We start from the raw sequence: 18430 nt of genomic DNA, 5'->3' as shown, positions 1-18430 counted from the left end.
GCTGGGGGGTGGGAGTGTGGAGGAGGAAGGGAGGAGACCTATGGTCCAAACAGAAGATTTGAAGCCCCTGGGTTTGGGTACAGTCTCTCAAATATTCTTCTTGTTTGAGTAAACTAACCTGACCTCTTTTCTATGAGCCGAGACCACAGACTGGCCTGAGAGCCAGAGGAGTGAAGGACCGGATGTCCCACTGTTCGGGGCTGCGGGCTGCAAACAATTACAAAGCTAATTTGTGTATTTACTTAACTTCATGCTTTGGTCTTCCAGTCTCCCATCTGCACCTTGACTGCTGCCATGGGCTGCTTCACCCGGTGCCCCTCGCTGACCTGCTCGCTTGCTGAGTGGACGGACACAGCCTGCCAGTGGCGTGGGGGATTGACTCACTGGCATGCACTGGGGGCAGCATTTCTCCCCCAGGCCGCAGAGCCTGGGCAGCCCCAGGGCATAGTCCTCTGCAGAACCTCCACGAGGACGTAGGAGGGATGGCTGTGCCCCTCTCTTGACACCTTGCCACCTCTCTGGAACCCCATGGGCTCCATCGAAAGAATGCTGGGAATGGCTCATAACAAGAACTCTTGCTTATCGCTTTACCATTTGCAAACCATGATCCTAAACTCAATGTGAGCCACATGGGATGGGGCTGATCCAGCTGGCAAACGATTGTCCCCAGACTCAGCGAGGGTTCTGCTCAGTCAGCCTTCCCCCACTTTCCCCAGCCCAGGCAGAGGACGAGACTCAGAGAGGTATCTGGAAACACCTCCCTGCCCTACACCTGCAGAGAATCTGTTGGTTCATGAGCAGGAGGGCAGTGCTCCATGCAAGCCTACCATCCTGTAGCATCCTCTCACTTTCCAGACACATCCACATCCTTCCTCACTGTCCTCCCAGGGACCCTAGGAGCTGGATACAGGGCCCCGCCTCGTTTGCATAGAGCTGCTGAGTCCCTTGGAGGATGTGGCTAGAACTCTGTTGTTGGGTCCCAACCCTCACGGTGGCTGCTGTGGAACCAGGGAGCGCACGTACATCTCCTGCGCCGAGTGGAATGCTGGAGCTGGCCTTGGGAAATCCTCCCAGGACAGGGTCCTTTCTGACGTGGCTGCTTAGGCAAGGGAAGTGTCACTTCCTCCTTTAGGTCCCAAAGGCATTCAGGAGGCTCAGGGAGGTAATTTTAACTACAGGTCTGTTGCTTTTTCCTGTAGCAGGTTGGGCCTTCTGCAGCTCTCCCTGTGGCTTGTGGCTGCATTCTGATATTTGCCAAAGACTCCTCTGGTCCACACGAATGTCCACAATGGTTACAATGTTCCCCAAAGCCCAGCACCTGCCCCAGGAGCAAGTCTCAGCCAGCGCTGATTCCCAAGTGGGCAAGCCCAGCTCTCCCGAGAGGGGTCAAGTCCACTCCAGGCCAGCACGCCAGCCAGCAGCCCCTTGAGTGAAGTCCCGAACGAAGTACCTCACTGACATCAAACTCGCTACTTCTGATTTTTCATCATGATTCTTCAGGACAAGAAAAACCTGAGCTCGTGCTCAGAGCAGGGCAGGTCTCACCGTCTGCAGCTGGCAGCTTTGCCCAGACTCGGGCGCTCCGGGTCGCCGATTCTTCTCACGTGCCCTTTATTGTTGTACACGCGACTGGTTTTTGTTTGATACTTCATTTTATTGTAGAGGCTAACAGGTTCCCGGGTCTATTCCATCACTGAGTAATGCTCTACAAACAATGCCTCCCGTGTCTGTGCAGTTTTACTGCTGCAAGGCCCAGCGCGGGTGTCCCCGGGTTCCATCGCTGGTTCTGCAGGCAGCCAGCCTGTGCGACCGTCCCCTCCTTCACCTTGCTCTGAGCCCACCCACTGCCCCCTGGCCCCCACGGAGGACGAGTTAAAGAAGACAGTGCTGTGAATGCTCTTCCTTCCTAAATAGATCATGCTGAGACTCACAGGGAATGATTTTTTCCCTTCAAATTAGGTTTTATTGGAAGGTGAACAGAGAAACCAATCAGTTATAAAGCCAAAAGTAGAGAATCCAAGATTATGATAAGTCACAGGTATAAACCAAAAATGTCCCTGAAATTCTAACAGGTAAATGTTTTCGTGCAAATGGCCCTGGCAGATCTTGGTTGTGCAGTGGCTGAGGCAGGTTTGGAAAGTCTCATAATCTCAGGTTCCAACAGCAGCACAATAGCATTCCCAGAACCCACATCTTCTGAAGCCTGCTGGATGGCAGAGCCTCCGCCCAGGCCACCTAGGCCACCCAAGCCACCCAGCTGTAGCCCAGGACGCCCAGCTGTAGCCCAGGACACCCAGTTGTAGCCCAGAACACTCAAGCCACCCAGCTGTAGCCCAGGACACCCAGCTGTAGCCCAGGACACCCAGGACGCCCAGCTGTAGCCCAGGACACCCAGTTGTAGCCCAGAACACCCAAGCCACCCAGCTGTAACCCAGGACACCCAGCTGTAGCCCAGGACACCAGTTGTAGCCCAGAACACTCAAGCCACCCAGCTGTAGCCCAGGACACCCAGCTGTAGCCCAGGACACCCAGGACGCCCAGCTGTAACCCAGGACGCCCAGCTGTAGCCCAGGACACCCAGGACGCCCAGCTGTAACCCAGGCCTCTGCAGCGGCTGTGGTAACTCCCAGTGTCAGAGGTGGCAGTTGTCTTGCTCTTCACGGCAGGATCCTGGGTGTGAAAGCCCATGTCCGCCAGGAATGCTCAGAGGTGCAGTCATGGTGCATGATAAAATGCAGGGTCCTGTTTTGTGTCACCCTGTGTGTTGCACTCGCAGTCCTGATGTGGGAAGAAGCATCAAACTCATGGGTGTGTCAGGGCCTGTAATGTGGCCTGATCACAGTGTTCCTGCAACACCTGCATGGTGCTCATGAAAAGGCACTATGACACCTTCAAACCCTGGGCACACCAGACCTGAACAGAGTCCCCCCAGCCAGGCACGGCACACATAGCATCTGGCAGGGTTGTGGCTGTCCAGGGATTATCATGCTTCACTTACAAAAGTGAAAGAAACTGTTTAGATCCATGGCTCTGCAATTCATCAAATGCTTTATTATTTTAAGGAGTGATTTTTTTTTTTAAGATAACTTTTTTCCCCTAAAAACCAATGTGTGGCTCTAAAGTTTCCTGATTTAGAGTTTGGAATAAAGTTCTAACCAGCAGCTTTTCTAACTGGGCCAAGGTAAGTCACTGACCTCGTTTTCGCCTAGGCCGAGGCTGGCCCTCCGTGGCCCGTGCAGTGCCTGGCCGGCGGGAGGGCCGTGGAATCACACTGTGTTTGGGGCTACACAGGGTCTTCCTGAGTCTTTGGAGGCTGTAGCTCCTGAGCTTGAACCCCGTCCCCCTCCTGGGCACCCTGACCATGTGCTGGCCTCTTTCCCACCACACCTCTCGTGCTTGCAGGTAACCTCCAGGGTCAGCCACTTCTCCCTCTGCCCAGCTTCCCCTCCACCCCTGGCTTCCCTCAGAACCTCAGCCCGGCCGTGCCCATCTTCCCCGAGAACAAAGACTCCATTTCCCACCCCTCCTGCAGCCGTGTCCAGACACCCCCTGAAGGGTCTGACACAGCGGGGAAGGGGTGTGGGCCCCAACGCAAGCCCCGAGAAAGTGGGGTCAGAGTGGCCGGGAGCAAGCCCCGTCTCCTTGCAGCCCCCTTGCAGGCTCTCACGTTAGCTGCAGCCAAACCTAAGTCCTAACCGTCAGGGCCTGGTTGAGAGAGGGTCCTGATGAGAACGAAACACGGTGAGTGTGTGTGGGTGTGTCGTGCAGCGGGTGCCCGTGGTCCCGTACTGTACGCAGCTGGACAGAGGCTCCCACGCACATGGGAGGACTCCAGGCAGCACGGCGAGCCTCTGGGATTCACCAGCTGGACAGGGCCACAGCCGGGGAGGGACTTGGGAGCAGGCACAGTTGAGCGGTGAAGTGATGGGGGCCATATCCAGGTGTGGTTGTCAGATGGGGCAGAGTCCAGGCAGGGCAGCACCAGCTGCTCCACATGGAGCACAGAGCCTACAAGTCCCACGTTCGGGTCTGGTGGTGAAGTGATGGGGGCCATATCCAGGTGTGGTTGTCAGATGGGGCAGAGTCCAGACAGGGCAGCACCAGCTGCTCCACATGGAGCACAGAGCCTACAAGTCCCACGTTCGGGTCTGGAGCCAGCCGGGCAGGACCCTGCAGCCCGGTATCCCCAGCCCTCCGTCCTGCTCCAGTCTCTTTCCTCTTGCGACCCTCCCTCTCCTCCTGACCCCTTCCCGTCTCCTCCATCCTCCTCCCTCCTCTTCTCGGGCACTGTAGTGGGCTGAACAGTGTCCCCCTAAAACTTATGTCCACCTACAACCGTGGAACGTCACTGTATTTGGAAATAGCGTCCATAGATGGGATCAGGTTACAGTGAGGTTGTACTGGGTTAGGGTGGGCCCTGCATCCTGCGGCTGGTGTCTTTAAGAAGAGGACACAGCAGTGCAGGCAGAAGGCTGCATGAGGACACTGCAGCCTGGGGGCAATGGGGAGGGTCAGCCCAGCTGCTTCCAGGCAGGGAGGTGGGGCTTGCGGCACCACCTGTGCATGCATCACAGCACAAAGGTGACCAGAAACGGTGGGCCAGGAGGGCCCCAGAGGGCGGGTGGGCAAAGGCAGGAGCTCGGTGTTCTTGGCTTGGGCCCTCCACACAGTCTCTCCCCCAAAGCCATGGTCAGGGCCATGCACACTGTCCCTGGAGCCAGCTCCTCTGGGGCTTCTTGTCCTGGGCGGCAGCCCCTGGTCCTGGGTGGCATGAGGGCTGACCATCGGGGGCTGGCGCAGCTCCAGGCATTGAGCTTCTCAGTGTAGCCCCTGCAGCTGAGCTTACACTCGCCCATGGCAGCGCAGGGGGCACGGGGCCCCCAGGAGGAGTGTGCCATACCCTCCCAGTGAGGGGCCTGGCAGCGGCAGAAGTCCCCTCCTCAGAGCCCGGGCCATGCTGCTGGCCTGAAGACAAGTTGCACACCATCTGGGAGCCGACCCAACCCCACACCTCCTCACAAAAGCCCCTAACTGGTGGCTTATACCCCAGACTAAGGCAGGATCAATGTTTTCAAGGAAAGCGCTAACATCTACTAGTCTCTAAAGAGCCCCTCTCCCATGGGAGTCATAAGACTGGATACAACATTGGGGATTGGGACTGTCCAAGGCCCTGGAGAATATTCAGGAAAGCAGCCAGCCCAGAGTGCCTCAGGCCTGGACCCAGGAGGGCGGAGGAGCTCCCTGTAGATCTTGGGCCTGTGGGTGGTAAGCGATTTCTAGCCCTGGGTTGGGACATCAGGGTGGGCAGTGATGCTGTGGCCAGTGAGACCATGGTAAGACCACACCCCCCAGGGTTCCTAAACTCTGGGCTGTGGGAGGGGAATGGGTCGCCAGGGACAAAATTATTCCCAGACCATAAGAACAGATGCCCTCTTGTTAGAGGTGTTCTGTTTTAGAAATCTGGGCTTGGAGAGAGATAAAGACAGATGTGCTGCTGTAGGGCCAGACAGTGGGACTCAGCCCCAAGACGGCAGGCTCCACAGGAGGACTTCGAGTGGGAGACCACCCTGTGGCTCTTGACCTGCCCAGCATCGTGACACCCAGTCAGCAGTGGACCTGCACAGTGGCCTTCTCTTGGGGTGCCCAGGCCTGGATGGCTGTTCCAGAGCCACCATCCCCAGGTGAGAACCACCGGTGCAAGGGCAGGTTCCCCAGAACAGCAGTGGAAACACATGGTCCTGTCACTGCCCAGCCACAAGGACAGCTGAGCTGGTTGCACCAGGGATTCGCCATACTGACAGAGGCCACCAGACACAGGTAGTTTACATCTTGTGTTCTCTTAAGTCAGGTTTCTGGAACTAGCTGTCGAAACACTGGAATTCAGCCTATCACACAGAATATAGGGCAAATTGCGATGTTTCAGGCTGAAGGCACAAGGCTCACAAATGCTAACATGCTGGGCAGTCTTCCAGAGTCCCAAGCACCAGAGCAGAGCAGCTCCCACCTCTGGGAAAGATGAAAGGTGTTGAGGGAGGGGCTGTCAGGGCCGCGGCTGAGGGCTCAGGACCAGCAGGGAGATGGTGATTCAGGGCACCAGGCCACAGGGGGCATGGCTGCAGCCACCCCTGTGAACCCAGGGTCCAGGCAGAACCTGCCATCATGTGGCATGACAGCAGCCATCAGGACCGCCCCCTCCCCCCGTCCCTGGGTGTGAGGGGTAGAAGCTTCCGCAGGCCCATGGTGCAGCTGGGCAGCTGCCTCCTGCCTGTTCCCCCTGGAGTAGGAAAACAGCACCCCATAGGAAAAGGTGGAGCCAGCAGACTCAGTCTCCCTGCTCAGCTGCCACCATCCTGCCTGTGAAATCCCTGGATCTGAGCATCTCCAGGGGACGCTCAGGGTCTGCTGAGGATCAGGCCTCCAGGTGGAGGGGTGGGCTGTGACCCTCAATCTCAGTGCTCAGGGACTCCTGGGGAAGCACGGCTGCCCAACGGGCCCATCCTGGAATCCCTTCACAGCTGCTGCGAATGGGCACCGCACCAAGTTCCCACACTCCAATTCCCTGCACCCCAACTCCCTGCTCCCCAAATCCCTGCACCCCAACTTCCCACTCCCTAACTCCCTGCTCCCCCACTCCCTGATCTCCAAGCAGCCCATGTATCTCCATTCCATATGCCTACTCAGGCTGACAGTGACAATGACGCTCTCTCAACAACACAGATCTCCTGATGCCTTCACATTAAAGTTTGGGTGGAACCCTCCTCACACCCACTTAAAAGCCCGTGTGGGGACTTTTTTGGTAGAAACACAATCTGCTGTAACAAGCACTGGTGCCCTCAGCTTGGCCACTGAGCGCTCATTCAGTCCTGCTTGGAAGGACTCTGACGACCACGTGGCAAAGCCCGTGTCTGCTGCACATGCGTGTTTGCAGTCCCAGCTGAGCTGTGTTTTCACTCCTCTCAGAGGTGTCTCTCTTCCATGCCTCACAGCAAGAGCTCGGAGACCCCCACGTCCAGCCCATGCTGGCCCCAGGAGCAGACTTTCTTCTGGCAAAATCCCACTTGTGCGCTTCTAGGAGAGCAAATTAGCTTTTGACTAAAACACGTGAGTTCAGGTTTTCTTCCCAGTGAACATCCGGGGTTTTTCAGTGTTGCCCATTCCCTGCACTTGCATGTCTCCTGCAAACCTCCTCGGGTGGCTCCAGATGGAACAGAGATCCTGGAACAGAGTGGGCAACCTCACTCCTCTTTTCAAACCGGACACCCTTCCTTCAGTGTCAGAAACCACGCGTCCTGTGGCATGGGTCTGGGATACCGAGGAGAGCTTGGGGCTGTTACACCAGCTCCATGAGTGCTCAGAACCCCCTTCTTGTCTTGGTTTGGCAGCATAGGTGGGGCGCCCACTCACGTGGGGATACTTGTGTTCCACTGCTGACCTTTTCAAGGGGCCACGCCTCCCTTCCAGCCCGGGCTCCTGTCCTGTGATGGCACACCCGGGGCACCTCTGCCACCAGCCTGTCCAAGTCCATTCTCAAGCTGCCACTCACACGGGCGCGGTGGCATCCACAGAAGCCCCACCCACGTCCTGGGTGTGAGCTCCCGTCAAACCTGGTCTGGAAAGAAAGAGGAGAGAAAGAGGGGTGTGAAGCGCTGGTGCCCACACCTTGCCCTTTCAAAGCCAGAGGGATGGACTTTCTCAGGACTTGGGTTTGAGAGCCGACCAGGGCCATGACCAGAGCATGTGCTTCGCTGGCTCCATTAAGAACAGGCAGGCCCTGATTGTCTAGTGAGGGGTCTTCCAGCATTATCTGAAATTGGGGGGCATGGCTCCTGCAGAAAGTCATGTAACCTATCACACCACACCCCCAAGCCCACGGGGAGCCCCTTCTCGTGGATGGAGAAACAGGGTACAGCAAGGTCCCCTTGCTGACCAGGTGATGAGCCCGGCCACCCAAATGCAAACCCATCCACCTTCACAGCCAAGACAACTGCCAGGTGGGTAACTGGCAGCTCCACGTGTCGATAATTTTCCCAAACTGGGACAGGAGTCCACACCTACTACTGCTCCTGGGACTGTGAGGGGTGCATCTCCACCAGCAGCCATGAGCCACCTGAGAGATGCGGTGACAACTATTCTATCAGACACATGGATGGTGTCTGGACTACCCATGGGGAGTGCTGAGGAGAGGCCCTGGGCAGCAAGGCCGGGCTGCTGACCATGGTGGAGCTCGGGAAGAGGTGGGTCACACTGCTGTGTGTTCACAAAACGCCATCACATGGTGCTAGAGAGCACACACAGGACGTGACATCTGCCCAAGGGAGCAGGGAGGGAACCACCATAGCTCTGGAAACAGCAGTGGCTTAAAGGAAACAACTCTGCCCTTGGAGGCCTGTAGGCCGCCAGCGGCATGCCTGGGACAGAGGCACACTCACCAGTGAGCTCCAGCGCTGGCACCGCAGCCTGGGCACCTGAAAGACCAACCAGAGAGGTTCAGGGCAGTGGCGTGGGGGGTAGGGGTGCATTGAAGAGCCCAGTGGTCCGGAGCCCTTGGCAGCGCCCACTACCCTCTGCTTGGATGGCTCCCCCGAGGCACCCGGCTCCAGGTGGGGAATGGACTTCCAGATGAGGGGCTCCCGGGCCACCATACTTTTGAGAAACATGTGTTAATGGGTGTGTGTGAGAAGTATTTAAAATGCCCGGTGTCTTGGGCCTGGGGGTCCCTTCCCTAGCCTGGCCGGGTGAACAGTTGGCCTGTGGGAGGCAGAAAGTTTTTCTGGGATGACCGGTGTTGGCTAAATGGGAACCCCAAGAGCAGTGCACACAAGAGCAGGACAGATGCTTCCATCAGGGCAGCTCCAGCCTTGGACTGACTCTAACCCAGCAGCCACTGGGCTCCGTTTAGCTGCTGCTCCACTCCCCCGGGGGGTGTCCAGGAAGAGCCGCACCTCGTCATTACAGGACCACCCTCATGGCCCTTGTGCAGGGCTTCCCACCCTCCACAGCACGCCCTGCTGCTGCGCCTCACATGGTGAATGCGGACTGCCTGCGTCCATCCTGGTGCTGCCAAGATCACAGACAAGACAGCCCGGTCGGGGGCTGACACAGCCTTGATCGACTCCCACAGACACGAACTCTGTCCTGACCTCTACATTCAGAGTCCATCATTCCCACCCGAACCTGAGCGCCTGGACTGCTTCCAGCGCCTTTCTGGCTTGGCTGTATCAGGAACACAGCGCCTAAGAGATGCCTGGGCTTCAAATCCACCTCCTTGGAGTGTCTGAGTGGTTAATGCTCATGAATGCTAATGCTACTAAAACTAAACTTCTAACAAAGTTAACATCGGACAGAGCTAGGAAGTTTAAAAAGGCAAAATGCTCACACCCACACAATAAACATTAAATGTGTGCCAATACCTCTGTAGCTTCTGTGGTGACATCGGCTTCTGTACACCCAGCCAACAGCCACGGCCACAGGCACAAACAAGACGGCAAAGACGCTGAACCCAGCCACAGTCTTCTCCTCGTGGGCACCACCTGGGTTCTCTGAGATCCTGTCTGTGGTTCCGATAAAAGTTTCTATGAGAAACAGGAAAATACCCAAGACTTAAGGGTTTTGGAGAAAAGTGCCTTTTTTTCATTCTTCAGAGGAGAATTTCCTCAGGGAAGTATTTATTCCACAGAACTTCACTGACATGATTTTGTGGTTTTTTTAAATACAAGGCGGGTGGAGAGGAGGGTTTCTCTCACAGAGGAGGCTCCTTCTCCTCCAGGGGTCTCGCTCCTACCCGTCCCACCTGTGAGAGGTGTGATCCCAGCCCCAATCGAAGGGCTCACACGGGGGGAGAGGGGGATGGAGGACTCACAGGCTCTTCCTGGATTTTTCTAATGGAGGTAAAATTTACATAACATAGAATTAACCATTTTAAAGTACACAGGGACATTTCGTGCATTCACAATGTAGGGTAACCATAGCCATTACCTAATTCCAGAACTTTTTCAGCACCCCAAAAGGAGACCCCATACCCATTAGCAGTCCCTCCTCATCTCCCCTGTCCCCCAACCCCGGGCAACCCCACATCTGCTTTCTGTCCCTATGGATTCACCCACTCGGTACACATCAGACGAACGGAATCACACAATGTATGGCCTCTCATGCCTGGCTTCTCTCACTCGGGTAATGTCCTCAATGCTCCTCTGCGCATGAGGACGGCATTCCTTTTCATGGCTGAGTAAGATTCCATTGTGTAGACACACCACGGTCTGTTTGTCCATTCATCTGTGGTAGACACTTGGGCTGTGTCCACCCTTGGCAGTTGTGAACAGTGCTGCTATGAACATTCGTGGACAGGTGTGTGTTTGAGTCCCTGCTTTCAATGCTCTGGCCGTATCCCTGGGAGTGAGACGCTGGGTCCCTCTGGAGTTCTGCGTTCAGCTCCTGAGGAACTGCCAGACTGCCCCGCACAGCAGCGGCCTCCCTTCACCTCCCGCCAGCAGCGCATGAAGGCTCCACCCTCCTGTCTTCATGTGCACCTCCTCTGCCCCTCAGAGAGCAGTTCTCTAGGGCAAACACGCAGCCACATGCCCCAGGGAGCATGTGACAGATGTCCAGTGTCTGCAGACACACCCAGAGAACCACCACCCAGACAGCAGCTCAACTGTGGACTCAACAGAGGCTTTCAAACACTATCTTGGTGCCAGGTGCCAGCCAGGGGGTCTGATCCAGTGGGTCTGGGCGTGGGGCCTTTCGTGGGCTGCCCAGATGGTCCCTGTGCAGCCCTGAGAGACCCTTCTGCTCCACCTTCCCATGCTGCACCAGGGGCACACTGGCTGGAGGGCAGTTGTCAGAGACAGGCTTTTGGGGCAGCCCTTGTCCTGGTCCATGCAGGCTAAGAGACCATGAACACCCAGTCACAGGGCTGCACCCTGAGTCAAGAGGTGTTGGGCCCTGCAGGGAACCCTGGTGGCCAAGGCTAGCTTCATGGTGTGCACCTGCACAGACTCACGACTGAGCTCAGAAGGGCCTGCACCTGGCGTCACAATCTGCTGTGACTGTCTTGGATTCCTGATACTTTCTGAGCAAGGAGCCTGCATCTTCATTTTGCACAGGCCTATGGGTTCTGTAGTGGGTCCTGCTGGCCTCTTTTCTGTGAGTGGTAGCCCAGAGACCCCTCTCCCGGAGCATCTCCCACCACCAGCTTCTGCCTCTCATCTTACACTGGTGATGGGAACATAGATTGGGAGAGCCTGTGGCCTCTGCGAAGGCTTCACCACCTGCACCCCTGCTCCGGGGACAATTGGAGCCAGAAGCCAGGCCCGGTGGGTTCCCTTGTTTCAGGGTTCTGGTCTCCCCAAAGGGGCAGGCCTAGAGGCAGAGAGCATAGTGGGGACTGCGCGGGTGTGGGCTTCCCCTGTGACGCTGCAGCCTAGTCCTGGGCTTCTGAGACCTGACCCAGCCTTTCAGAGCCTCAGTCCCTCATCTGTAAAATGGATCCACAATGAAGACTGAGCTGAGCAATGCACATCAGAGGCCCTGTTCCTGTCCCCAGCAACCCTGGTGGTTTCCATCATAGCAACCTGGGCTGCTTCCTTTAGAGACACCATTCTGACGCTGCTGCTGAGTCAACTTGCAGGGACTTGTCTCCTGCCTGCAAGTTTTCCCAAGTGACCAATGGCCCCACCATCCTGGGTTGGGGTCAGCGTGTAGAGCCTGAAGCACGTTACCTGTCTGGCTGCTGACAGTCAGGTTTTGGTGCAGAAGCACGTTCTCGATGCAGCACCCAACATTCACGTTGGGGGTGTGCGGGATCCTCAGGACGCTGACCACGTCGTACAAGCCCCGCGTGTTCAAGGACACGGTGCTATTCTGCAGGGCCTCATCCAGCAGGCTGTTGTCCGTCTTGTTGATCCAGTACACGTTTGGTCTCGGGTAGCCATTTGTGGAAGTGCACGTGAAGGTGAGCTCCTCGTCCTCCGTCGGGCTGTAGGGAGTGCTGACCACAGGCATGCTATAGTTCGCTGCATGGGAGGGAAACACATGATGAGGGATGCCAGGGTTCTCCAGGTCAAGAAACGGATGGGTATGTGGTGCCAAGGGCCAGTCAGAGGGGGAGCAGCCCACCATGCCCTGACCCTGGTGGAGAGGCAGGACTAGGGCTGTGGTCTGAGTAGCAGACCAAGAGTCATCCCCCCAACAACCCCAATAAAACAGGGGGAGCTACTGAGCCTGGCAGGCAGTGACCGGCACCCACAGCCCCCCTCCCTCATGTTGACCTGGTACTTCTCGCTGGTACGTAGAGAGCTCGCAATTCATCTGAAACGGACACGGCCCGTCTCCCCACTGCCCTCAGCTCCTTGGTTGCCTTTTTTTCTTAAATTCTGATCTCACTTAGTGTTTTATAGCACTCCCTCCTAATTTCATTTTTAAAAGTCTAGTTTAGGGCTGGATTGTTAGCTTGGTTGGTTAGAGCACAGTGTTATAACACCAAGGTCAAGGGTTCCGATCCCCACAACCACCAGCCTCCAACAAACAAACAAGTCTAGTCTGAGTTGGTTGGGGAGTTTGAGGCAAGGGCAGCCAGCATGGGAGGTCTGCTTTGGACTGCCGAGAACTCTCTCATGGGATGAATGATTTTTCAACCAGTTCAGCTGCACATGTGGGTGAACAGCAGCCCACTCACAGAGTTTATGATTTTCTTCACAGGAAGAAACAGGCGAATGAGCCAGAAAAGGGGTTTTATTAATACTTTTCCCAGGATCTAAGGCTGGGATGAAATCAGATCTCTTAGCATTGATGGTCTTACCTGCCACGTGCAATGTGACCACAGCTTCCAAAACCTGTTTTAATTCCAAAGATTTGCTGAACACCAGGCAGCGAAACTTCTGCTCATCGTGGGGAGTGACGTTGAACAGACGCAGGGAGAAGTTGCCCTGCTCCATGCCAGCCAGTGAGAGCCGGGCGCGGTCCTTGTAGTGGCTGTCCACGTGGTCCGTGGAGGTGTTTTCAGGGAGGTAGTAAGTCACCACAGTGTTCGACTCACTGATTTGCCAGTAAACAAAAAGGTCATTCAGATCAAAATGGCTTCCTTCCGGGTCAGTGCAGACGAGGTCCACGTCGCTGCCCACCATCGCTCTGACTTCCCTTTCCTGAATACCTGCAATGACTCAAAAAGCCAAAATTTATTTTGCAAGGCTGACTCCTCACCATGGAGTTCCTCTAAGCAGGCGGGCTTCCTACTTGCAAGTCTCAAACACCAATTCTGATTCATTTACACAGAAAAGTAATTTATTAATAAGACACACAGAGGGTGCAGTAACACTCTAAGAATTCAGATGTTCAGCGGTACGCTGCTTTGTCTCCCGGCTTTGGCAGTATACCACCCTGATGTGAAAACCTGGGGGATGGGACCCGGCCACTCTGTGCTATTTTTGCTATTTCTTGGGAACCTACGATTAACGTAAAATAAGAAGTTTTTAAAAATTCAGACATTTAAAGGAAAACGATTTCTCAACAACATTGTAATGCTACTCACACTCATCAGAAAAGGTCATGTAACACACACAGTTTTACTGTGTGTCCAACCACTTCAGTGCATACAGGAAAGTGGCCGTGTCCACTGATCCTAACACCTCTGGGCTGGAAGACTCAGCAAGGCCTTGGGTCTCTAATGTTGTGCCACGTCCCTGTTCCTGGCACTTCCAGAAGCTGGTGGCTTTTAGGGCCCAACAGAGCAGACTGGGGTAAGAGACCAAGACAGACAGAAGCCCTGGCTTGGTAGAACCATATCCTACCTACGCCAATCACAAAATTAAACAAAAACTACAGAGTTTGGGAAAGCATTTCCCTTCCTGGCCTTCAATCCCACATGTTAACCTAGGCTTGGGGGTCCAGCTTTCTCAAACTGGCCCCTCGAAAAGTAAGAGGGACCATGGTGAGATCACTCCTAACACCCTGCACCTGGCAGTCCCCACAGCTCAGCAGCTAAAGGGCTTGGAAGCTCATCTCTGAGCTGGGTCCTCACGCCTGAGGCAAAGCACCATCTGAACTTACCAGCTTGCAGGCCACTGAGCAGCAGTAGAAGTAGTCCAGGACTGGAAGAAAACAAGCAGAAAGGCAGGTGAGACAGGGCCGCAGGTGTGTTACTTGCTTCCTCCAACCAGGAGCAAGCTGGTTCCCACAGGCAGGGAGCAGGTGACTCCCATCCCAGAAATGAGAATACACCACTGTGAGCCAGCCCAGTGGCCTTGGAGGCCTGACTTCTCTGCGGGGACTTCCAGGAGAGGAGCCAGGACCACCAACCTCCCTGCCTGGCATAGCAAGGCTGAGGAGCTGGCAGTTCTGGGCAACCTGCCAGCTCACGAGGTAACCAGATCCCCTGAAAGACAATGAGAGTGTGTGATGAGAAAGCGTGGCTAGCAAGAGCCATCACCAAGGCCACGCCTTTGACCCCGGCGGCCTAGCCTTTCCAGGGATGGATCCTAAGAAACTGTATGAAATCAGAAGAAAAACAGCTTGCGGGGTATGTATAGCAGCAGCTTCATTTGAAACGCTGTGGAGACAGAAAACATCCGTCCTGCCCAGTGGCGGGGACAGGCGAGTTACCAGACAGCCCCCATGGAGGAACACGCTCATTCTGAAACCAACGGGGTGAGCTCCTCCTTTCAGATCCTCCAGCGGCAGCCCGGGGGCCGGCAAATCCCTCTCCTGACTTCCAAGGCTCCTGACATCTTCAGCCCGGCCGTCTTCCCTTCCCACAGGACTCAGCCTAGCTGCCGCCACCGCCGCCACCGCTGCCACCTTGCTCGGGCCTCCCAGATGCCTTCTGGTGGGCGGGGCCCTCCTCTCTACAGTGGCCTGGGCTGCCTCAGTCACAGCACAACTTTCTGCTTCTGGGGCTGACTCCCATGAGGTGGCAGCCCCTGGGTGGGACCTGGTGCACCTCTCTTCTGGGATGTCCCTGCACTTCCAGTGTCTGGAAGACCCTCAACCCTCCTCTCTCAGCCACTGCCTAGAAAGCCTCAGGGGCTTCCTGGGTGAAAAGGACTTATCACATGGGACCCTCCCAACGTCCCCTGAGCTCCAGAGCCCCAAGTCCTCTGCCCTGCCCAGGACAGCTGTCATGAGTCTGTTTGGAGATACACCCCACACCAAGTAACCTCACGCACGCACTCAAACCAGCCCCTGGGTCACCCCACACCCTGTGGCCTGCGGGTGGGCTCTCCTCTCCCCCACTTCCCCTGTTGGGCATGCCACTCTTGGCTGGGGGAACCACTGTGATAATCTCCCCTGGACCCCCTGCCTCCAGTCTTGACTCCTCTGGCCATCTTCTCCACAGCCAGAGTAACCTTCTAAAACGCAAAGCTATGGTCCCCCATCTTGCTCCCACAGTGTCCACGTCCACTGAGGGCTCACAAGGTCCACCCTGTCTGAGGGGCCTCCCTCAGGACATCTGGGGGCTTTCTAGGGGTGGGGCTCTTCAGAGGAGACTGTTTTGTCCCCCTCCCTGGGTGCTGCCCGCCCAGCACCCTCTCTGGTCCTCCCCTGGGGCCCTCCTGGACCCCTGCTATCTAACTCTCCCAACTGCCCCCCACACCCCAGCCTGTCCCCAGCCCCAGCACAAACAGGGTCACCTGCTCCAGGGTGTGGGTGGCTGACAGCTATAACATTCCGGTACTTTGTTTCTCTTTTGAGGGAATGATCTTAACTACACACTTTTAACTGGGTGACACTGGGCTGTGACCCAGGTGTGGGCAGGCTTTTGGACTGTGTGGGTGGCACACCTGGGGAGGGAGTGCCTCACCAGCTCACCAACGGAGGCCCAGGCTGCGACTTACAACGTACCCTATTTTGGCAAAAAGCCAGAGAGCAAAGCTGTCTTTATGCCAGCCCTCGGGCAGCCCCACCTTCCTCAGTTCGGATCTGCTGAGGGACAGCGGGTCAGGGGATTTGGGGGGTTGTGAAGAGAAGGGGGGCAGTGTGGAGGAGTCCCACGTGCATGGGGGGCCTTGGTGTTTCCACAGCTTGGTCATATCCTTCCTCCTTCCACCTTTTGGGAAGTCAGCGGGCAGGAGTGAAGCGCCGCACCTGTGCCCGGGTGTGGGGCGCGTCTTCTCTCCTTCCAGAATCTTCTCCCGCTCTTCCCTCCGCAGAAACCCGCCCCGGGCGCGCCACGCACCACTGCGGTTCCCGAGGGGCCGGCCTTCGCCGCCCCCTGCCGGTCACGCCCCCAGCCGGCAAGCCTGGGAGGAGCCGGCGAGACCGCGTCGGAGCCGCAACGAGCGGGTCCCGGGCCGCGGCCACCGGAGCGCTCTCGGCTCTGACTGCGGCTCCTCCACCCCCGGCCCGCACCCACGGGGCCCGTCCCCACGCCGGCTCACCTTCTCAGCCGCATGGTGGCGCGGAGACCTTCGGCCCGAGACCTCGGGGCGCCGGACCTCGGAGCGCGGAGACCTCAAGCCGCGGGAGACCTCGGGGCGCGGGGACCTCTGAGCGCGGAGACCTCGGGCTGCGGGAGACCTCGGGGGACGGGAGATCTCCAAGCCAAGAACTTGGGCTGTGGGAGACCTGGAGCGCGGTGACCTCAGAGCGCCAGAGACAGGCTCCAACTGAGCACACAACCGCGGACGGCTGTGAGCAACCCCGGTCCCCGCCCCCGGCCCGCCCCAGGGGCGGAGGCGGGCCGCGGCGGGGCAGAAAGTCGGCCACTGGCTCCAGATAGTTCATGCTTTCCCAGAGTGTGCAAGTCGGGTCCGACCCGGGGCAGGGCCAGAGTATGCCTGTCCTCCAGGACACAGGGGCTGTGGGAGGCGCAGTCCTGTCCCCCAAGCCGCGCAGAATGTCCCTGGGCCTGGCCGCTGCGCCTGTCCCCTGCGGCTCGAGTGGGTAGACCCTGCCTTCCTCCAGGATGAGTCACGGCCGCGTGTCAGGCTCCCTCCCTTGGAGTCTGGATACACCCCCAGGTCTTAGGTGAATGGAAGGAAGGAGGGAAGACGGGGGGGGGGGCTCTCCCCCTCAGTCCAGCCCTGGCTGCCCCCGCCCAGCTGCCCTAGCCTTTGTGGGGTCTGAAGGGCCAAGCCGCACAGCAGATTTGCAAATTAAAGACTGAAAGCCCGCAGTGTGGAAGCAGATTCAGTTTTGCTCCTATAGGTGTGTCCAACTTGGCGCTCTTGTTCCTGACCTGGTGTTCCGGGGCACCTGGTCTGGGAAAGGCAGCCTTGAGCAGTCAGGCGCGAGTCAAAAGGCCGCTTGCCCCTCTCTCTTCCCCCCCCCCCAGCCCTCCTGTCTGCTGAGAGACTGCTTCTCTCCTCCTTCCCCCACCTGCCAGGCAGGTGCCAATGAGGTGAGGAGGTGGGGCCAGGAGGGGACCTGGTTCCCTCCCTGCAGGGGCCACCCCTGGAAGGGCCTGGGGTGAGGCCCATACGGAGGACAACTGTCGCAGTCCTCGTCCTCCAGGCACACCGTCCTCTGGTCCCCACGGAGCAGGCAGAAGGGGTGGGCCCTCTCACTGCCACACCCTAAGGCGGCAGGGCTCCCTAACCCCAGTCAGCTCCGCGGCTGTCATTTATCAACCAAGATTTAGCGAGCACCTACCACTCCTAGGTCTTGCATAAGCACTAGGGATAAAAACTTAAAAAATACAAAAACAAAACCGGAAATCTCTGCCCCGTGGAAGTCACGTTCCTGTGGAGCAGAAAAACCATACACGAAATAAGTGAGCAAGAGAGATGGGAAGGAAGTGGCGACAAGTGCATAGAAGAAAAAGGAGCAGGGAGAGGTGGGGCTGCAGGGTAGACGGTGGGGGGGGGGCAGGACGCTGGGGAGCAGGTACTTAAAGACGCTTGTCCAAGGAGGGGGTAGAGCAGCGACAGGAGGACCACAGCGGATGTTCTAGTGCGGGCACAGTCCGCACTTGGGGGTGCCTGTCGTGAAGGAGGCGGGAGATGGGGTGCCTGGAGGAAAGGGAAGATTCAGCTAGGAGAGCAAGCAGGGCGTGGGCATCAAATCAGAAAGGGGTGTCCCGGGGCGAGCCCGTGGCGCACTCGGGAGAGCAGCAGCGCTCCCGCCGCGGGTAGGGATCCTATATAGGCATGACCGGTGCGCTCACAGCGCTCACTGGCTGAGCGCAGTGCGCCGGTCTCAAAAAAAGGACATTAAAAAAAAAAAAAGAAAAGAAAGAAAGGGGTGTTCCTTAGGATGCTGCGTTCCAGGAGCCAGAAAACCACGTCCAAAGCCACTTGAACATACGTTGCCTGGTATATTTTCGGGGGTGGGAGCACCGCTCAGACACAGCGTGGCCGAGAGGGACATGGTGTTACTCTCCTGGTGCAGCAGCTGGTGGAGAAGGGCGTTTGGGGAGAGTCAGCCCAGCACCACGGAAAGGTGAGGAGGGCAGGTGGGGCCTCTGCTCCCACCCCACCCCCATTGGCCCAGCCCCCCT

At 57.2% G+C, this 18430-nt stretch overlaps 1 protein-coding gene across 1 annotated transcript; it reads right to left on the bottom strand.

Annotated features, from left to right (window-relative positions):
* Positions 1 to 6821: 6821 nt before the first annotated feature.
* Positions 6822 to 16444, bottom strand: ICOSLG (inducible T-cell co-stimulator ligand). The gene is made up of 8 exons (XM_008567699.1): positions 16371 to 16444; positions 14044 to 14084; positions 12797 to 13147; positions 11713 to 12011; positions 11163 to 11178; positions 9411 to 9551; positions 8430 to 8465; positions 6822 to 7609 (listed from the first exon to the last, which is right to left on the bottom strand). Exons 1-8 carry the CDS (start codon positions 16382 to 16384, stop codon positions 7599 to 7601), a joined length of 909 nt encoding a protein of 302 aa, XP_008565921.1. The 5' UTR covers positions 16385 to 16444; the 3' UTR covers positions 6822 to 7598.
* Positions 16445 to 18430: the final 1986 nt, after the last annotated feature.

Source organism: Galeopterus variegatus, unplaced genomic scaffold (assembly GCF_000696425.1).
Source record: "Galeopterus variegatus unplaced genomic scaffold, G_variegatus-3.0.2 Scaffold336, whole genome shotgun sequence".
In the NCBI taxonomy this organism is placed as follows: Eukaryota; Metazoa; Chordata; class Mammalia; order Dermoptera; family Cynocephalidae; genus Galeopterus; species Galeopterus variegatus.
The sequence above is the reverse complement of the archived record's forward strand: the minus strand, read 5'-3'. Positions and strand labels throughout refer to the sequence as shown.

Bases quoted from the DNA above. Each gene is read 5' to 3' on its own strand.
- ICOSLG (XM_008567699.1), bottom strand. The intron at 13,148-14,043 runs GTAAGTTCAGAT...GAGTCATTGCAG, and splicing joins GCTCAGTGGCCTGCAAGCTG to GTATTCAGGAAAGGGAAGTC. The intron at 8,466-9,410 runs GTATTGGCACAC...TTGGTCTTTCAG, and splicing joins TCACCACAGAAGCTACAGAG to GTGCCCAGGCTGCGGTGCCA.